Source organism: Eriocheir sinensis, chromosome 61 (assembly GCF_024679095.1).
Source record: "Eriocheir sinensis breed Jianghai 21 chromosome 61, ASM2467909v1, whole genome shotgun sequence".
In the NCBI taxonomy this organism is placed as follows: domain Eukaryota; kingdom Metazoa; phylum Arthropoda; class Malacostraca; order Decapoda; family Varunidae; genus Eriocheir; species Eriocheir sinensis.
Genome location: NC_066569.1, coordinates 9,051,408 through 9,068,764, shown reverse-complemented (window position 1 = coordinate 9,068,764; position 17,357 = coordinate 9,051,408). Strand labels below are relative to the sequence as shown.

General features: G+C 48.7%; 2 protein-coding genes across 2 annotated transcripts in view; both read left to right on the top strand.

Moving 5' to 3' along the window:
* Window positions 1-7,110, top strand: part of LOC126986026 (uncharacterized) — a 33,726-nt gene extending 26,616 nt beyond the window's left edge. Inside the window, exons 7-11 of the mRNA XM_050841713.1 lie at window positions 400-498; window positions 1,930-2,136; window positions 2,755-2,885; window positions 4,054-4,254; window positions 5,104-7,110. Of these exons, the coding sequence (XP_050697670.1) occupies window positions 400-498; window positions 1,930-2,136; window positions 2,755-2,885; window positions 4,054-4,254; window positions 5,104-5,371 (906 nt within the window). The 3' untranslated portion in view covers window positions 5,372-7,110. The remainder of the gene's footprint in view (window positions 1-399; window positions 499-1,929; window positions 2,137-2,754; window positions 2,886-4,053; window positions 4,255-5,103) is intronic.
* A 3,163-nt stretch (window positions 7,111-10,273) lies between these two features.
* Window positions 10,274-17,357, top strand: part of LOC126986025 (uncharacterized) — a 16,271-nt gene continuing 9,187 nt past the window's right edge. The window contains exons 1-10 of the mRNA XM_050841712.1: window positions 10,274-10,949; window positions 12,888-13,131; window positions 13,285-13,371; window positions 13,423-13,641; window positions 13,693-13,830; window positions 13,933-15,482; window positions 15,778-15,886; window positions 15,976-16,077; window positions 16,279-16,688; window positions 17,016-17,290. Coding sequence (XP_050697669.1) covers window positions 10,899-10,949; window positions 12,888-13,131; window positions 13,285-13,371; window positions 13,423-13,641; window positions 13,693-13,830; window positions 13,933-15,482; window positions 15,778-15,886; window positions 15,976-16,077; window positions 16,279-16,688; window positions 17,016-17,290 — 3,185 coding nt within the window. The 5' untranslated portion in view covers window positions 10,274-10,898. The remainder of the gene's footprint in view (window positions 10,950-12,887; window positions 13,132-13,284; window positions 13,372-13,422; window positions 13,642-13,692; window positions 13,831-13,932; window positions 15,483-15,777; window positions 15,887-15,975; window positions 16,078-16,278; window positions 16,689-17,015; window positions 17,291-17,357) is intronic.

Sequence of the window (17,357 nt, the reverse complement as noted above, 5' to 3'; positions counted from 1 at the left end):
TCGTTTAGTGTTATTTTTGTTATTGATACTACTGCTCGTTGTTGTTGTTATGAGAAGTATCTATCATTGTTATTATTGTTATTAATGATATTGTTTTCGATTTGCTTTGTTTTGAATTTTGTCGCTTGGTTTCGCTCCTACTACTACTACTACTACTACTACTACTACTATTATTACTGCTATACTAACACTCCTACCATTGCTGTACTGTAATTTTGCCTTTGTTGATTCTATTTTGAGTTTGTAGTGTTGATTTTTTTCCTGATTGTTGATTTTGTTACTTTTTTTCTTAATCACCCATCCGCCTCCTCCTCCTCCTGGTCCTCCTCCCCTCCTCCTCCTGGTCTTCCTCCTTCTCCTCCTCCTGCTGCTCCTCTTCCCCTTCCTCCTCCCCGCCAGGTGGGATTGGAGGGGGGTGAGGGGGGTGCCAGGATGAGGATGAATGTGGATGAGTGTCTGCTGTCCATCCTAATCCACGTACACCACCACCTGTGTGCGGTAAGCCCTGTGTGCATGTGTGTGGGGGGGGGGGTGCTTGCTGCCTTGGGGAGGAGGAGGAGGAGGAGGAGGAATGTGTTAGGGAAATTGTGGAAAGTGTGTGTGTGTGTGTGTGTGTGTGTGTGTCCTCTTTTAATCTTAGTCCTGTTTTTATGTTATTTTACTTATTTGGTTGTTTGATTTTTTTTTTAATCTTTTTTTAATCATTTTTAATCTTTTTTTTTAATCTTTTTCTTTTAATTTTTTTCTTTTAATCTTTTTCTTTTAATCTTAGTCCTGTTTTTATGTTATTTTACTTATTTGGTTGTTTGATTTTTTTTTAATCTTTTTTTAATCTTTTTTAATCTTTTTCTTTTAATCTTAGTCCTGTTTTTATGTTATTTTACTTATTTGGTTGTTTGATTTTTTTTTTAATCTTTTTTTAATCTTTTTTTTTAATCTTTTTCTTTTAATCTTTTTCTTTTAATCTTAGTCCTGTTTTTATGTTATTTTACTTATTTGGTTGTTTGATTTTTTTTTTAATCTTTTTTTAATCTTTTTTTTTAATCTTAGTCCTGTTTTTATGTTATTTTACTTATTTGGTTGTTTGATTTTTTTTTTAATCTTTTTAATCTTTTTTTTTTAATCTTTTTCTTTTAATCTTTTTCTTTTAATCTTAGTCCTGTTTTTATGTTATTTTACTTATTTGGTTGTTTGATTTTTTTTTTAATCTTTTTTTTTAATCTTTTTCTTTTAATCTTAGTCCTGTTTTTATGTTATTTTACTTATTTGGTTGTTTGATTTTTTTTGTAGTGTAGTTTTAACATTGATTTTAATTTTTTTACTGTGTTTCATCTTCCTCCATTTTTCATTTTAATTTTTTTACCGTGTTTCATCTTCCTCCATTTTTCATTTTAATTTTTTTACCGTGTTTCATCTTCCTCCATTTTTCATTTTAATTTTTTTACCGTGTTTCATCTTCCTCCATTTTTCATTTTAATTTTTTTACCCTGTTTCATCTTCCTCCATTTTTCCTTTTATTCCTTTTTCGAGCACCCTTCACGTCTCCCTCCATAACTGATCACTTTTGGCCACTCATTACTGTTTTCTTTATAGTAATACTTTGAAGACTTTTGCATTGTTTGCATTTTGCCATTGAGCTGCTTCCTTTACCCATAACCTGGTAGCAGCGACGGGCCAAATTTGTGACTTTACCATGTAGCAGCGACGGGCTAAATTTGTGGCTTTACCATGTAGCAGCGACGGGCCAAATTTGTGCCATGATATAAACCCCCCAAAATAGATGATACATAATCTGATCACAAATGCTTTGATATATATTATGAAATGATTTGTGTGAGGGGTGATTTTTTTCTCATTTTTCTCGCTTGGAGGGATCGCGATAACGCCCAGCTATGTCCCTACCTCACCCTTGCCGTCCCTTCCTCACAGAGCGCCACGGACAGGCACCCTCATTTCCCGGGGGTGTCGAGGGCCAAGGTGCCAACGGAGGTGAGCGACACGTTCCTTGGGGTGGAGGAGATCAGTTTCGTGTGCCCGGAGAGGGACATCACGCTCTCCAGGTCGAGGGGAACCTTCATCCTCTACGGCCTGACTGTGCCTCCGTCTGGGGTCCCGGGGCTAGATGGGTGCCTGCAGGTATGTGTGGGACGGAGGGAGGATGTGAGAGGAGGGGGGGAGGGAGAGAGAGTGAGTGCTTGAATGAGAGAGGGAGGGAGGGATTGAGTGTGAGGGAGGAAGGGATTGAATAGTGAGTGAGGGATTGAGTGAGAAGGAGGGACGGAGAGATTGAGTGAGTGAGGGAGGGAGGGATTGAGTGAGAGGGAGGAAGGGAGTGTGTGTGTGTGTGTGTGTGTGTGTGTGTGTGTGTGTGTGTGTGTGTGTGTGTGTTATCAGGATTTCATGTCGTTTTGTGATATTTTAGTCATTTCTTTCTTATCTATTTTCCTTCACCTCTCTTCCTGTTCCTTCTTTTCTGTTCTCCCTACGTTCACACCCTACCCCTCTGACCTGACCTGACCCTCCCCCCCTCCCCCTTGACCTAACACTCCATGACCTCCCTGACCTTACCTGCTCTGAGCCTTCTCGTGACCTAATCTGATGCACTCCATGACCTTTCTTCCCCTGACCTTACTTACTCTGACCCATCTCTTGACATAATCCAATACTCCCTGACCTTTCTTACCCCCTCCTTCCTGAGCCTCCCCTCCTCCCGCCCCCTGGCCTGATCTGACCCCCTCTCCCTCTCACCCCCAGGACCAGCTGCTGCGTTGCTCCCGTGGCCCCCAGGTGAAGAGGGAGTGCCCCGTGTGCCAAACCAGCCACACCTGTGAGTGCCACATCCACCTGGCTCGCCCGCCCCCGGTGCTGCTCCTCTACCTGTGCCCGTGAGTGCCAGATCAGTGCCAGAATAGTATCAGGTCTACAATGGTGCCAGAATAGTTGAAAGTGCTAATAGATGCATAATGGTGTCAGAATAGTGATGAAATAGTGTCCTCATAGTTGTGTAATAAGGCCAATTAAGTGCCATAAGCTTCATTGGGCCATAGTAGTGCCATAATTGTTTCTTGATAGAATTGTAACAAGACCAAAATATTGTCTAGATAGCTTCATAGTGCCATAACAGTGCCATAGTAGTGCCATAATTGTTTCTTGATAGTATTGTAACAAGACCAAAACATTGTCTAGATAGCTTGATAGTGCCATAACAGTGCCATAGTAGTGCCATAATTGTTTCCTGATAGTATTGTTATAAGACCAAAATATTGTCTAGATAGCTTAATAGTGCCATAACAGTGCCATAGTAGTGCCATAATTGTTTCTTGATAGTATTGTAACAAGACCAAAATAGTGTCTAGATAGCTTCATAGTGCCATAACAGTGCCATAGTAGTGCCATAATTGTTTTTTAATAGAATTGTAACAAGACCAAAACATTGTCTAGATAGCTTCATAGTGCCATAACAGTGCCATAGTAGTGCCATAATTGTTTCTTGATAGTATTGTAACAAGACCAAAATGGTGTCTAGATAGCTTCATAGTGCCATAACAGTGCCATAGTAGTGCCATAATTGTTTCTTGATAGTATTGTAACAAGACCAAAACATTGTCTAGATAGCTTCATAGTGCCATAACAGTGCCATAGTAGTGCCATAATTGTTTCTTGATAGTATTGTAACATGACCAAAACATTGTCTAGATAGGTTTACTCTTCTTCTCTCACGCTCTATTCTGAAGTCGCCTGTCAAGCCTTCATTCTTTGTGTTCCTGTGTCTTAAGTCTTCATTCTTAGGGTCATATCAGACATTTCGCCGGCCAAGAACACACATTTGACAAGGCTTTCGTCGGAGTTGTGAGCATTTCCAGGAGTAGTTTGATGACCCTGGTGGTAGTTTGATCCTTCTTCTGTACCGTGAACCCGAAGAAACACTCATTAGAACCCGACTGACCCCCTCTTTGACCTTTAGAAGTAGCTGATGTGAGAAGCGAAAGTCTCTCAATACCGACCTTAGTGTTACTCATTTTTAAGTTATCCATTTCTTACTCATCTTTCCAGACATCAAGAGGCATGCCCACCCTCTCCTCCCCCCACTCCTCCCTCCTCTCTCTCCTCTTCCTCCTCCTCCCTTTCCTCCTCCTCCTCCCCCTCCTGCAGCGGCCTGAAGAAGAGGAAGAGAGGAGGCAAGGGCTCGCTGACGCCCCCGTTCATCTCAGAGAGCCTGGACTTGACGTCGCTGCTGCCCCCTGGGAGTGACAAGTGAGTGGCCGGCATTGCTGTTGCTCAGTGCATATATATTTTCCTTTGTCCTTTCTGTTTGTTGTTTATCCTCCTCTAAATCCATCTTTTCCTTCTTATATTGCTTTTAGTCTTGTTTCTTGTTCTCGTCCCCTTCTTTATCCCCCTCCATCTTCTTTTTTCATTATGCCCATATCCTCCTCTAAATCCATCTTTTCCTTCTTATATTTCTTTTAGTCTTGTTTCTTGTCCTCATCCCCTTCTTTATCCCCCTCCATCTTCTTTTTTCATTATGCCCATATCCTCCTCTAAATCCATCTTTTCCTTCTTATGTTGCTTTTAGTCCTTTGTTTCTTGTCCTTGTCCCCTTCCATCTTTTTTTGTTATGCCCGTATCCTCAACAACCGTTTCCCAAAGCCACAAAGGAGACTGGTTCGGTTTTCAGGAGTGTTTTTCACATTCACGGTGCAGAAGCCTTGTCAGAGTATCACCAGGCTCATAAAACTACCCACGGACACACCCACAACCTCTACAAAGCAGCGTTGCCAGATTATCGTATCCACCACTTCATCTTTATCACTTTTAAGCCTCAAACTCTCATGCCTACACAAATAACGGTAGAAAATTGAAGTTAGCGTTAAAACTCCTATTTATTGATGTTTGTTTGATTTGGGATTCGTTACTGGTCAGAAACTATGAAAATGCAGTGCGATGAGTACGATAATCTGGCAACGCTGCTTCAAAGCCTTACCAAATGAGGGTGTGTAAGCCCTGAAATGCTTGAGTATCAGCCTTACTTCATGGCTGACTCGTTTGGGGTCAAGGCTGCGCCACGCCATCTGGCACACCCACATCTCATCCCATTCACAGGTGTGCACGCTACTTGCTGAGGGCCATGGTCACCTGCGCTGGCCCTGACATCACCACCGCCGACACTGCCATGCCCACCGCCTACGTGAAGCACTCTGGTAACTGGTGGGTGCACGGAGGGGGCAGCACCACCACGCAGACCACCACCACGGACACTGTGCTGTACGACTCCGAGGCACGACTTCTCTTCTACGAGGCCCAAGGGGAGGCGGAGGATAACGAGAACTCGCTTTGTTGCTCTGATGGGGAACATGTGACAAGGCTGTGAGACTACTGGAGCTTTTAAGGGAAGGGGAAGGGAGCAGTCAGGGAGGTAGAGGTCACTGCTAGGAGAGGCGTGCAGGCAGAGTCCTGGGCATGCACCATTAGTGTCCGCAAATGAGGCAGATCAGCTTCCCAATTTGTGTGATTATCGTATTAGTCCCGATTCCGAGACGAAAGCGTGTACCTGATATAAGCATTCTTGTGATCCTATCAATTATTATGGCTGCAGTCCGTTCCAGTGTGTCTGTCAGAGGATAAGCTAACCGTATGCCAGCACTGCCGTTCCCTGACTCTTGAGTTACGAGAAAGGTGTTTGTTGGTCCTACGGTTATAATTGTTCTTTGTCGGAGTTGCTGCGAGGGTCTCCATGCATGTATGTATGTATATAATTGTATGTATGTATGTATATTTAGCGTTAGGCAGAGAGCAAGATGTTATGCCAAAGTTACAGAGTTAAGAGATACACTTTGGTTATTGCTGCCTGTGAGTGAAAGATGGCTGTTTTATTTTTAATTTTACATACGAGATGTCTTTAGTTTCCTGCCCTACTTTAAGCATTGGAAAGGTGTTATCTTACTCCCTTCAGCACAAGAAAATGATATATCCCTCTTTGCAATTATTTCGCCTCATCACAAGTTTGTATATAATAGTGATACTGAAACTATTGATGAAGGTGATGTGAACCAGTGTCGACATAAAGTCAATCCACCTCTCGCTAAACTCGCTCATACCACAAACTCTCCCTTCCTTGGCCATTCCCTTGTTATTAGTTCCGACGATATCAGACGGCCAGACCCCGTTCCCTATACACGAGCTTTCATGTAATTACTTCTACGGGTTAATGGCTAAATCTGATATCAATTTTCTCAAGGATGGTGCAAACACGTCAAGGTAAAGTGATTAGAAGGGAAGTTTGTGGAAAATTCAATGAAGGTGGACAACTTTTTAGAAGCTGGAGTAAGTTTTCGAGTTTATAGAGTGAGGTTGATGGATATTTTTGTCCATTGAATAAAAAATGCAGTGCTGTGCCTTTATGACCATTTATTCGGGGAAGTGCGTGATCAATGAGTGTGTTTTGGGTATCTGGTTCATTGGTGTGATCGTGAACTCAACCCACCTTTATGCACCGTCATTATTTTACGAGAAATTTTTTTGGGTCGAGTCATTAACTGATTCAAGAATTGCCTTAGTGTCTCGTGTGAGTTTATTCCTACATAGTCGCATTTAATAGTGTTGTCATTTGTTGTTCTATTCAGCAATGTTAGTATAATAACCGCGTGCCTCACTTACATATACCACTATGATGATTATAATACCAATATCGCGTTCCTGGGTGGGGCTTACGTACAGCATTATGTCGTGTATGTAGGAAGTTCCTGTACTCATTCATTCATTAGCACAAGGATGATTTTATGTAACTACCGTTTGATACAGGAATACTTTTACAACTTGGATGCTTTTTATTTTATTTTATTTTATATTTTAATCATTGTGGTGTGATGCCCAGTAAGCTCTGAATCATAGTTAGCTAGTGGAGCTGTCAACACTGGCCTCATCTACCACATGGCTGCCCAATGCGCCACACACCATCCCCGCTCAAGGTCACCTCTTGCCTGTATAACCTGGTGCTGTGATTCCCCAGGTGACCGACACACACACACACACACACACACACACACACACACACACACACACACACACACACACACACACACACACACACACGGTATATATATATCTTTATGTACAACAAATCAGTATTCCTTTAGTGCACAAAGACGCACGTTTAAAATCAGGTTGATGCTGCAAACATTCAGCTCTCGTAACATAGTCTGCGCTGAACCTCTCCTGTGTGAAGCTGGAGGGAAGGATTTTCTGTATTATGCCGTGTTTTTCAAATGTCGTATTAGTTTTCAATAATAATGTAGCTGACTTGTCTATTTTGACCCGTTTTTCAAGGCATGGTTAGTTGGCTTTGGTGATTCTTTTATATAATTTTTTACAGGTGAGTTTCTAGTATGTCGACTTAATTGCGAAAACCCAACACTTTTAACTAACGCTGTCCCCAAAGTGAAATAAAAAAGCCAAATCAGCCACATAACTAATGAATACTAACATCACATTTAAATATTCTGTCGCAAGTTTTCACCTCTATCTCGAACCTTTGTATAGGAGTTACGAGGATGTTCTGAAAAAGGGTTATGTCTGGTGGTGTTGAAAGAATCTAATGTTTTCACCTCTATCTCGAACCTTTGTATAGGAGTTACGAGGATGTTCTGAAAAAAGGGTTATGTCTGGTGGTGTTGAAAGAATCTAATGTTTTCACCTCTATCTCGAACCTTTGTATAGGAGTTACGAGGATGTTCTGAAAAAAGGGTTATGTCTGGTGGCGTTGAAAGAATCTAATGTGGCCCTTGAGACATTAAACATGCATCTGATTATGATTATTTAGACTTAAAAAGATTCACGTTTACCGCAGCGTCATTTATCCGTGCCTTGTGATGCCTCGTCCTTCGTCAATAGTGTATTATTTTTCCTCTCGCCGTTCACCAGCAAAGGTTCAGTGTTTGGCTTCATGTGTCAGTAACGGTATGCTTTGTTTATATTCCTTTCCTTTATAGAGTTACTTGTTATGTCGCATCTTAATTATCTTGGTCTTCATTTATTTTGTTTTTTCCTACCATCTTTCTTTCATTGATCAAGTTACTCATTGTGTCATCTCCATACTTACCTCAGTCTCCAGTTATTCTGTTTTTATTCCTTCCGTCATTCTTTCGTTGATTAAGCTGTTCATCGCATAACCTCATAACTATCTCAGTCTTCAGTTATGTATTTCTTTATTCCTCCCATTTTTCGTTAAGTTACTCGTTAAGTCGCCTCTTTGTAATCATCTCAGTCTCCCGTAACTGCATCATTCCTTGTGCCATTCCCATTTTCTCAGATATAGGAATGCGCTTCGATGTAACGCTGCAGACAAGTGTCGACTTATTATAATTTTTCAGTTAATCGAAAATAAACTTACGAAAAAAGTTGCGTCTTCATAACTTCTTCCCCAACTTGTCTAAATGTTTTATTTCGAGTTTACCCTATTCCATGGACACGGGGGGAGAGAGAGAGAGAGAGAGAGAGAATTGGTTGGCAAAGAACAGTGGAGCGGACCGTCATTTGGTGGTATTGACCCGTACAGGAAAAAATAGTTGTTTCTTGGATAAGGAAGACAAGTGGATTTAGATGACGAGCTGCGACGTGTAGGCTGCCTAACCCTCGTAAATTCATGTTCGTGGAGGGAGAGAGAGAGAGAATTGGTTGGCAAAGAACAGTGGAGCGGACCGTCATTGGGTGGTATTGACCCGTACAGGAAAAAATAGTTGTTTCATGGATAGGGAAGACAGGTGGATTTAGATGACGAGCTGCGACGTGTAGGCTGCCTAACCCTCGTAAATTCATGTTCGTGGAGGGACATGCTCTAGGTACGCAAATAAAATACAAATAAACCGGGATATGACAAACAGTTTAACCAAGTATGGCTACCAAACCCTCAGTATGACACCCCCTTGGCTCCCAGGTGAGTTCCCAGCGCCTCCCTCTCCACCCCCTAACACAAACGAATAGCCTACATCTCTCGAACAAATAAAACTTGCCTTGGTGCTTGAGAAGGATTTTGTCACTGATTCTGTGAAGTTATTAATTCCTCCTAATGCCACCCTTCCGCCCAATCTCTCCTCACCGACCCTGAAGACCTTTCCGCCGCCCTCTTTGGAAAACACTATATAATTCATACCCTCACAAATAGCTACACACTGGGATTTAAGAGTACAGGCTTTGATAAATAAATAAATAAACCCCCATCATCCTAAGACAAATTAACACCCTCACAATCCTCTCTCTGATGCGTGGGCAGAGAGGCACGACCATCGTTGCCTCGTATTTACCTGTTTCTGAGCCATAACTAATGCTAAAAAACACCAATAATTAACTATTTTAACGATAACTATATATGGAGGCAGTTATCGGGGCCGTGGAGGCAGTTTTTAGGTCGGAAATCGGCAAACCGGTGGCTGAGTACGACAATATGGCAAGATTGGGCACGACTAGGAAAACCGCCGAGCTGCTTCGACCCACTCCTCCGGGGATCGAACCCTTGCAGTTGTGATCCGAGCGTGCCAGCCAAATTGTCGTACTCAGCCACCGGTTTGCCGATTTCCGACCTAAAAACTGCCTCCACGACCCCAATAACTGCCTCGATATATAGTTATCGTTAAAATAGTTAATTATTGGTGTTTTTTAGCATTAGTTATGGCGCGCCGCACTGGTGTGTTGCCGTCGTCTTCATCGTTCGCTGTGATAAGGTCAAAGCGAACTGTAAGAAAACGGGATATGTTATCGATGTCATTTTGCGGGGTTATCACCACCACCAGTGTTATCTTGGATCTTATCGCCCACCCTCCCACCCCCTTCATTCCACCAGTATCACCGCCCTCACCACCACCACGTCTCGACCATCCCTTCCTCAGCACCAGCCAACGCCCACACGGATACGTACACGGCCACACGTCCATTTGTGTACACGGCCGGAAACACCGTGCTGCAGTGATGGAGCCTAAGGTGAGAGAGAGAGAGAGAGAGAGAGAGAGAGAGAGAGAATGTGTCTCGTATTCTACAGGTTCCCAACTGTTGGTGGTGGTGTTAGTGGTGGGGTGATGTACGTGTGTGTTGGTGGTGGTGTTACTGTTGCTGGTATTGGTGGTGGTGTTGCTGGTGTTACTGGTGTTGGTGGTGGTGTTAGTGGTGGGGTGATGTACGTGTGTGTTGGTGGTGGTGTTACTGTTGCAGTGTTGCTGGTATTGGTGGTGGTGTTGCTGGTGTTAGTGGTGGTGTAGTGTTACTGGTGTTGGTGGTGGTGGTAGTGGTGGGGTAATGTACGTGTGTGTTGGTGGTGGTGTTACTGTTGCTGGTATTGGTGGTGGTGTTGCTGGTGTTAGTGGTGGTGTAGTGTTACTGGTGCAATGTTGGTGGTGGTGTTACTGGTGCTGGTGCTGGTGTTAGTGGTGGTGTAGTGTTACTGGTGCAATGTTGGTGGTGGTGTTACTGGTGCTGGTGCTGGTGTTAGTGGTGGTGTAGTGTTACTGGTGCAATGTTGGTGGTGGTGTTACTGGTGCTGGTGCTGGTGTTAGTGGTGGTGTAGTGTTACTGGTGCAATGTTGGTGGTGGTGTTGCTGGTGCTGGTGGTGGTGTTAGTGGTGGTGTAGTGTTACTGGCAGTGTTGGGCGTAGCGGCACTACTAGTATGTAGCCCCGCTACGTAGCGAAGCTACTTTTTTAGGTAGGGCTAGTCACTACCCGCTACTCGGGGTGGACCATGCAACTACGTACGTGACGAAAACGCGAATGAAACGTGTACAGTTGAGTGGGCTGAGCCGCGGCCCGTCACGTACTCTTGTCAGTCACGGTCTCAGTCGCCCGCCTCGAGGCACGGGAGTGTTTGGAACAACGGGAGTCAGACGTACAGTATCCTCCTGCTTGGCGCAATAAATGTCAAGAAAGTTACGATCCTGCCTTTCTCTGCCATGGACACCTTCTAAGGTATCAGTTAAGTGATTAGTCACTCGCGGATATCTCTGATCGCGGCTCACGAAGCCTTGGAGACTGGTAAAAACTGCATGGGTGAGTCAACCAGCACAGCAGAGGGAGGTGAGTGAATCTTCTTGCCTCACGTGCAGAAAGTGTAAAGTGACTTACTCAGTACTCTATCAAGGACGTGGAACGTAACAATTATATGTATAAAAGAGAATTATGTTTTTCAGTACAGACTTATTGTTCACAAGTAGCGGTGGCGGCAGTAGTAGCGGTAGTGAACTACATTTAGAATAAAGTAGCTATCGGTACCTAAGCGCAGCCAAAGCGTTTCTGGGCGTTGTTTTGGTCCCAGGCAGTTTGTGTTTGTCCTCAGAACCTTCATGAAGACTGGCCTCAGAGAGAGCTTTATTCTTCCCATTATCTCGTGGACAGGTCTGTCACTAATGTGCACTGCTTTTGTTGCACTTGTCTGCACGTCAGTGCACCGTAATTCATACATGTAGAACACACACACACACACACACACGTCACTCATTATATAGTCATCATGCTACTAGAACAGATGTGATAGTAGGGAGTTCATCTCTCTCTCTCTCTCTCTCTCTCTCTCTCTCTGATTAAGAGAAACTTCAAAGATAATGATGTAATACTCCTGCTTTACAATAGTTTAGTCAGACCTCACTTGGAATATGCGGTACAGTTTTGGTCTCCCCAGCATGCAAAGGACATCGCTAAATTAGGTGTTCAATGTCGAGCAACAAAAATTATCTCTTCCTTGCGCACCAAATCTTACGACGAGATGGCTTTCAACTCTTATCTTGTTCTCTCTTGAGAAAACGTCGGCTCCGAGGAAAACTGATCGAATGTTTTGAAATACTTAATGGCCTTATATATATTGTGGACAAATCAAAATTGCATATAATCGATGATACTTTGGGAGCGAGAAATAATGGGACAAATTTTTAAGTGTAAACAAGTAAATTCAGACTGCACCAATTTTTTCTTCACCAATTAACGTTGTAGTGCGAGAATGGAATAAGTCTCCACCTTAACGGTCCAGTGTAACACGATTAAACACAAGCTCCACCGACACCTCCTTCAACTTAATATTTACTAAAGTAGAAATGCAAGTTTTGGAGCCATCTGATTAATATAAAATCACTTAGGTTCAAGGACAGACCACCTAGTCTGGACCATAGGGTCTTTGTGGTCTGAATTTCTTATGTTAATCTCTCTCTCTCTCTCTCTCTCTCTCTCTCTCTCTCTCTCTCTCTCTCTCTCTCTCTCTCTCTCTCTCTCTCTCTCTCTCTCTCTCTCTCTCTTTCACACACACACACACACACACACACACAACGTTTGGGGCAGTAAGAGTTTGTCAGGAAGGTGTCGGGAAGCTGCCAGAACTAGACAACAGCTGTACGTAGCTATGAACGGCCTCGACCCTTGCACGAGGCTTCTTGTGGCCTCGTGCAAGGAGTAGAGAGGCTCCTTGGGTTTGTGTTGGGCTGCTCGCTCTTCGTGCCAAGCTGTCGGCCACTCCTCCAGTAGCCTACTTTGTCCCCAGTGAGAGTTAAATTACCGGACATACCAGTGTAGAGTGAGTTATATGAAATGAAAATGAAACTTACAGAATATAGGCAACGTAAAGTTAGAAGCATACGCTATAGCTGCGCGTGGCCTCGGTGCTCATTTCTGTTGCCCTGGCCTTAGAGCCTGTGGTGGGAAGAACCCATTGCTTCGGGATGCATGGCCAGTGTGACCTCCAGATTACCACAGTTTACCTTCTCCATGTTTCCCAGGTACCGAACAGAATAAACTAAATTAAATGATCGATATAAAATCTAATAAAAATTAAATATTAAGGCAAACCTCAGCCAGTGAAGTACACCAACACAAACAAGTACAACACAAGCTTATTGACGCTCCTCTCCATCCTTTCCTCAGGCCACGACTCCGTTCAGCTCAGCGTTTGCCTCGGTCCCAAGCTACGGTGGGCTGGCAGGGACGCAGGAGTCTTCAGGTGCCGCGGCCCCAGGTTCCGGCGGGCTGGTGGGGACGCAGGAGTCTTCAGGTGCCGCGGCCCCAGGTTCCGGCGGGCTGGCGGGGACGCAGGAGTCTTCAGGTGCCACGGCCCCAGGTGACGGCGGGCTGGCGGGGACGGAGGAGTCTTCAGGTGCCGCGGCCCAAGGTGACGTCGGGCTGGCGGGGACGGAGGAATCTTCAGGTGCCACGGCCCAAGGTGACGGTGGGCTGGCGGGGACGGAGGAGTCTTCAGGTGCCACGGCCCAAGGTGACGTCGGGCTGGCGGGGACGGAGGAATCTTCAGGTGCCACGGCCCAAGGTGACGGCGGGCTGGCGGGGACGGAGGAGTCTTCAGGTGCCGCGGCCCAAGGTGACGGTGGGCTGGCGGGGACGGAGGAGTCTTCAGGTGCCACGGCCCAAGGTGACGGTGGGCTGGCGGGGACGGAGGAGTCTTCAGGTGCCGCGGCCCAAGGTGACGTCGGGCTGGCGGGGACGGAGGAGTCTTCAGGTGCCACGGCCCAAGGTGACGGCGGGCTGGCGGGGACGGAGGAGTCTTCAGGTGCCGCGGCCCAAGGTGACGGCGGGCTGGCGGGGACGGAGGAGTCTTCAGGTGCCACGGCCCAAGGTGACGGTGGGCTGGCAGGGACGGAGGAGTCTTCAGGTGCCACGGCCCAAGGTGACGGTGGGCTGGCAGGGACGGAGGAGTCTTCAGGTGCCACGGCCCCAGGTGACGGCGGGCTGGCGGGGACGGAGGAGTCTTCAGGTGCCACGGCCCAAGGTGACGGCGGGCTGGCAGGGACGGAGGAGTCTTCAGGTGCCACGGCCCAAGGTGACGGCGGGCTGGCGGGGACGGAGGAGTCTTCAGGTGCCACGGCCCCATGTGACGGTGGGCTGGCGGGGACGGAGGAGTCTTCAGGTGCCACGGCCCAAGGTGACGGTGGGCTGGCGGGGACGGAGGAGTCTTCAGGTGCCGCGGCCCAAGGTGACGGCGGGCTGGCGGGGACGCAGGAGTCTTCAGGTGCCGCGGCCCAAGGTGACGGCGGGCTGGCGGGGACGCAGGAGTCTTCAGGTGCCGCGGCCCCAGGTGACGGCGGGCTGGCGGGGACGCAGGAGTCTTCAGGTGCCGCGGCCCCAGGTTCCGGCGGGCTGGCGGGGACGCAGGAGTCTTCAGGTGCCACGGCCCAAGGTTCCGGCGGGCTGGCGGGGACGGAGGAGTCTTCAGGTGCCGCGGCCCAAGGTTCCGGCGGGCTGGCGGGGACGGAGGAGTCTTCAGGTGCCGCGGCCCAAGGTTCCGGCGGGCTGGCGGGGACGGAGGAGTCTTCAGGTGCCGCGGCCCAAGGTTCCGGCGGGCTGGCGGGGACGGAGGAGTCTTCAGGTGCCACGGCCCAAGGTGACGGCGGGCTGGCGGGGACGGAGGAATCTTCAGGTGCCACGGCCCAAGGTGACGGCGGGCTGGCGGGGACGGAGGAGTCTTCAGGTGCCACGGCCCAAGGTGACGGCGGGCTGGCGGGGACGGAGGAATCTTCAGGTGCCACGGCCCAAGGTGACGGCGGGCTGGCGGGGACGGAGGAGTCTTCAGGTGCCACGGCCCCAGGTGACGGCGGGCTGGCGGGGACGGAGGAGTCTTCAGGTGCCACGGCCCCAGGTGACGGCGTGCTGGCGGGGACGGAGGAGTCTTCAGGTGCCGCGGCCCCAGGTTCCGGCGGGCTGGCAGGGACGCAGGAGTCTTCAGGTGCCGCGGCCCAAGGTTCCGGCGGGCTGGCAGGGACGCAGGAGTCTTCAGGTGCCGCGGCCCAAGGTGACGGCGGGGTGGCGGGGACGCAGGAGTCTTCAGGTGCCGCGGCCCAAGGTTCCGGCGGGCTGGCAGGGACGCAGGAGTCTTCAGGTGCTGCGGCCCAAGGTGACGGCGGGGTGGCGGGGACGCAGGAGTCTTCAGGTGCCGCGGCCCAAGGTGACGGCGGGCTGGCAGGGACGCAGGAGTCTTCAGGTGCTGCGGCCCAAGGTGACGGCGGGCTGGCAGGGACGCAGGAGTCTTCAGGTGCTGCGGCCCAAGGTGACGGCGGGCTGGCAGGGACGCAGGAGTCTTCAGGTGCCGCGGCCCTAGGTTTCGTCTGGGTGGCGGGGACGGAGGCGTCTCCTGATGCTGCGGCCCCAGGTTACGGCGGACTGTCGGGGACGAGGGAGTCTTCATGTGCCATGGCGAACTACACGCAGGGCGGCGGCGGTGGATGGGAGCAAAGAGGAGGTGAAGGGTGCATGGGTATTAAAAATAGTTTGAGTAGAATTGTTGAATCAGTAAAAAAAATTGGCAGTTCCTGGATTCTTAGTCAAGGCCACCGACATGAAAGCAACTCTGAAGGGAGGTCCGTGATAAAAGTCCATGAGGATGAAGGAGGCTCGCATGGGGTTGGAGGAGCCGCCGTTACCGTGGGTGTTGACGCCTTGACTACGATGACTCCGCTGTCCCACCTTTACCACAAGCAAAGCCAACAGGAGCGTGATAAATTGCCAGAAGAGGTATGTAACCCCCTTCTGTACGCACACATTCTCTTTCTGTTCCTGGAGGCGATGAATGATGACAAGGAGGAGGAGGAGGCGAGGTAATGCATCTGTCTGTGCAGCCTGTCATTGAGTTGTCGTGTGCACCTTATATAGCAACACCTTCCGAGGAGCGTTCCTGTCCCGTAGTCACGCGGCACTCCACTGTTCATGTTCATATTGCTAGTCCGTGAGTGTCGCCCTGTGTTGCCTGCGAGCCATATACTTGGTGTCGTTTTGTCACGACAACTTTTGCTCCTCCTCCGTCCCGCAGGATGAGCTGCTGCAGGCGGCCGCTGAGGGAGACTTGTGTAAGCTGCGTCCGCTGCTGCTCGACGGCGGTGTTGACGTGAACGCTGCCTGCCGCTCCGGGGACTATCAAGGCAAGCACTTGTTGTGCTGTTGTTGATTATTGCTGTACACACACACACACACTCACACACATGCATTAAACAATTCTTGTTTCTAACAGGGTGGCGGGCGCTACACCGAGCGGCGGATGAGGGCCAGTGGGAGGCAGTTCTGATGCTGCTGAACGCTAAGGCTGACCCGGGGGCAAGGATTGGAGAGAAAGGTGGGTCGGCGATCCTCCTTATCTTCGCTTCGCTCCACTTACCCACCATTTTCTTTCCCCTTTTTTTCCACGTTCTCTTTCTTTATCTCTTCCTCACGTTTATGTATCTTGATCACCACCACCAACAACACCAACAATTCCTCCTCCTCCTCCTCCTCCTGTAGGCCTAGAGCCCCGCATGTCTCGTGTCCTCGTCCGCAGGGCCCATGGCGGCACACCTGGCGGCTCAGGGAGGGCACCTCAAGGTGCTGAAACATCTTCTCCCGCGCATGACTCAGCGTGACAGGTTCGCCACCACGCGCAGCACAGGCGTTGCTAACCACCCGCCTCCAGGGATGCAGCTCATCCATCTGGCTGCCTTCGGCGGGCACGTGAACGTGCTCAGCTATCTCACTAACCAAGGCTTCGACGTCAATGCCTTGACACAAGATGTCAGGGTGCTGACGGCGCTCCACCTGGCGTGTGAGAACCACAATGAGGCGGCGGCGCGCTGGCTGGTGACGGAAGCCAAGTGTGACATTACCAAGGAGGACCACCGGGGCTACAGGGCCAGCGACCTCGCCGAAGAGAGTGGGAGCAAAACTTTGTGCCAGTTCCTGAAAGATGCGCAGGTTAGTTTGTTTCTTTACTTTTTACTGAATGTTTGTTCGTCCTTTCTTGAGGTGATCTGCCTGGCGTGAGGGCGTCAGCACGGCCCATCGGGCTTGTGCACGCAGTGATGGATAGAGCCACATGCTGGGCCACGTCATCAGCCAGGAAGTGACTGGTGATGGTGGCGGCAAGCAGACCACCAGGCCCAGTCATTGGCAACGCGCTGCTGATCGAAGGTTCTCCTGCAGCCACGAGGTGAAGGTGGAGTTACAACCACCACTATAAGTGCCTTAATTTCTGCCCGCCACCACAGCCACGTAACTACCCAAACGCCTCCACCCCCACAGATGGCTCAGCTCCTGGTTAGGCACCCCGAGCTGGCAGAAGACGCGGCCTGGCGCAAGAGGGGCGACGAAGGGAGGAGCCATATGAGGAGGGGCAGTCACAGAGGAAATGGCAGGCAGAAGGACCAACCAACGGGCCAGATTAACCAACCTGTGCGGATGAATAACCAGCCCGTGGGCCTGAGGAACCTAGGAAACACATGCTACCTGAACGCCGTCGTGCAGTGTTTGTACCACACCGACAAGCTGACTGCCTTCTTCCTGGACGATGCATGGAGGTAAAGAGGGAGGTAGGCGGGGTGAAAGGGACCGAGAAGGAGGGGGTGGAGGACTGGAGGTAATGAG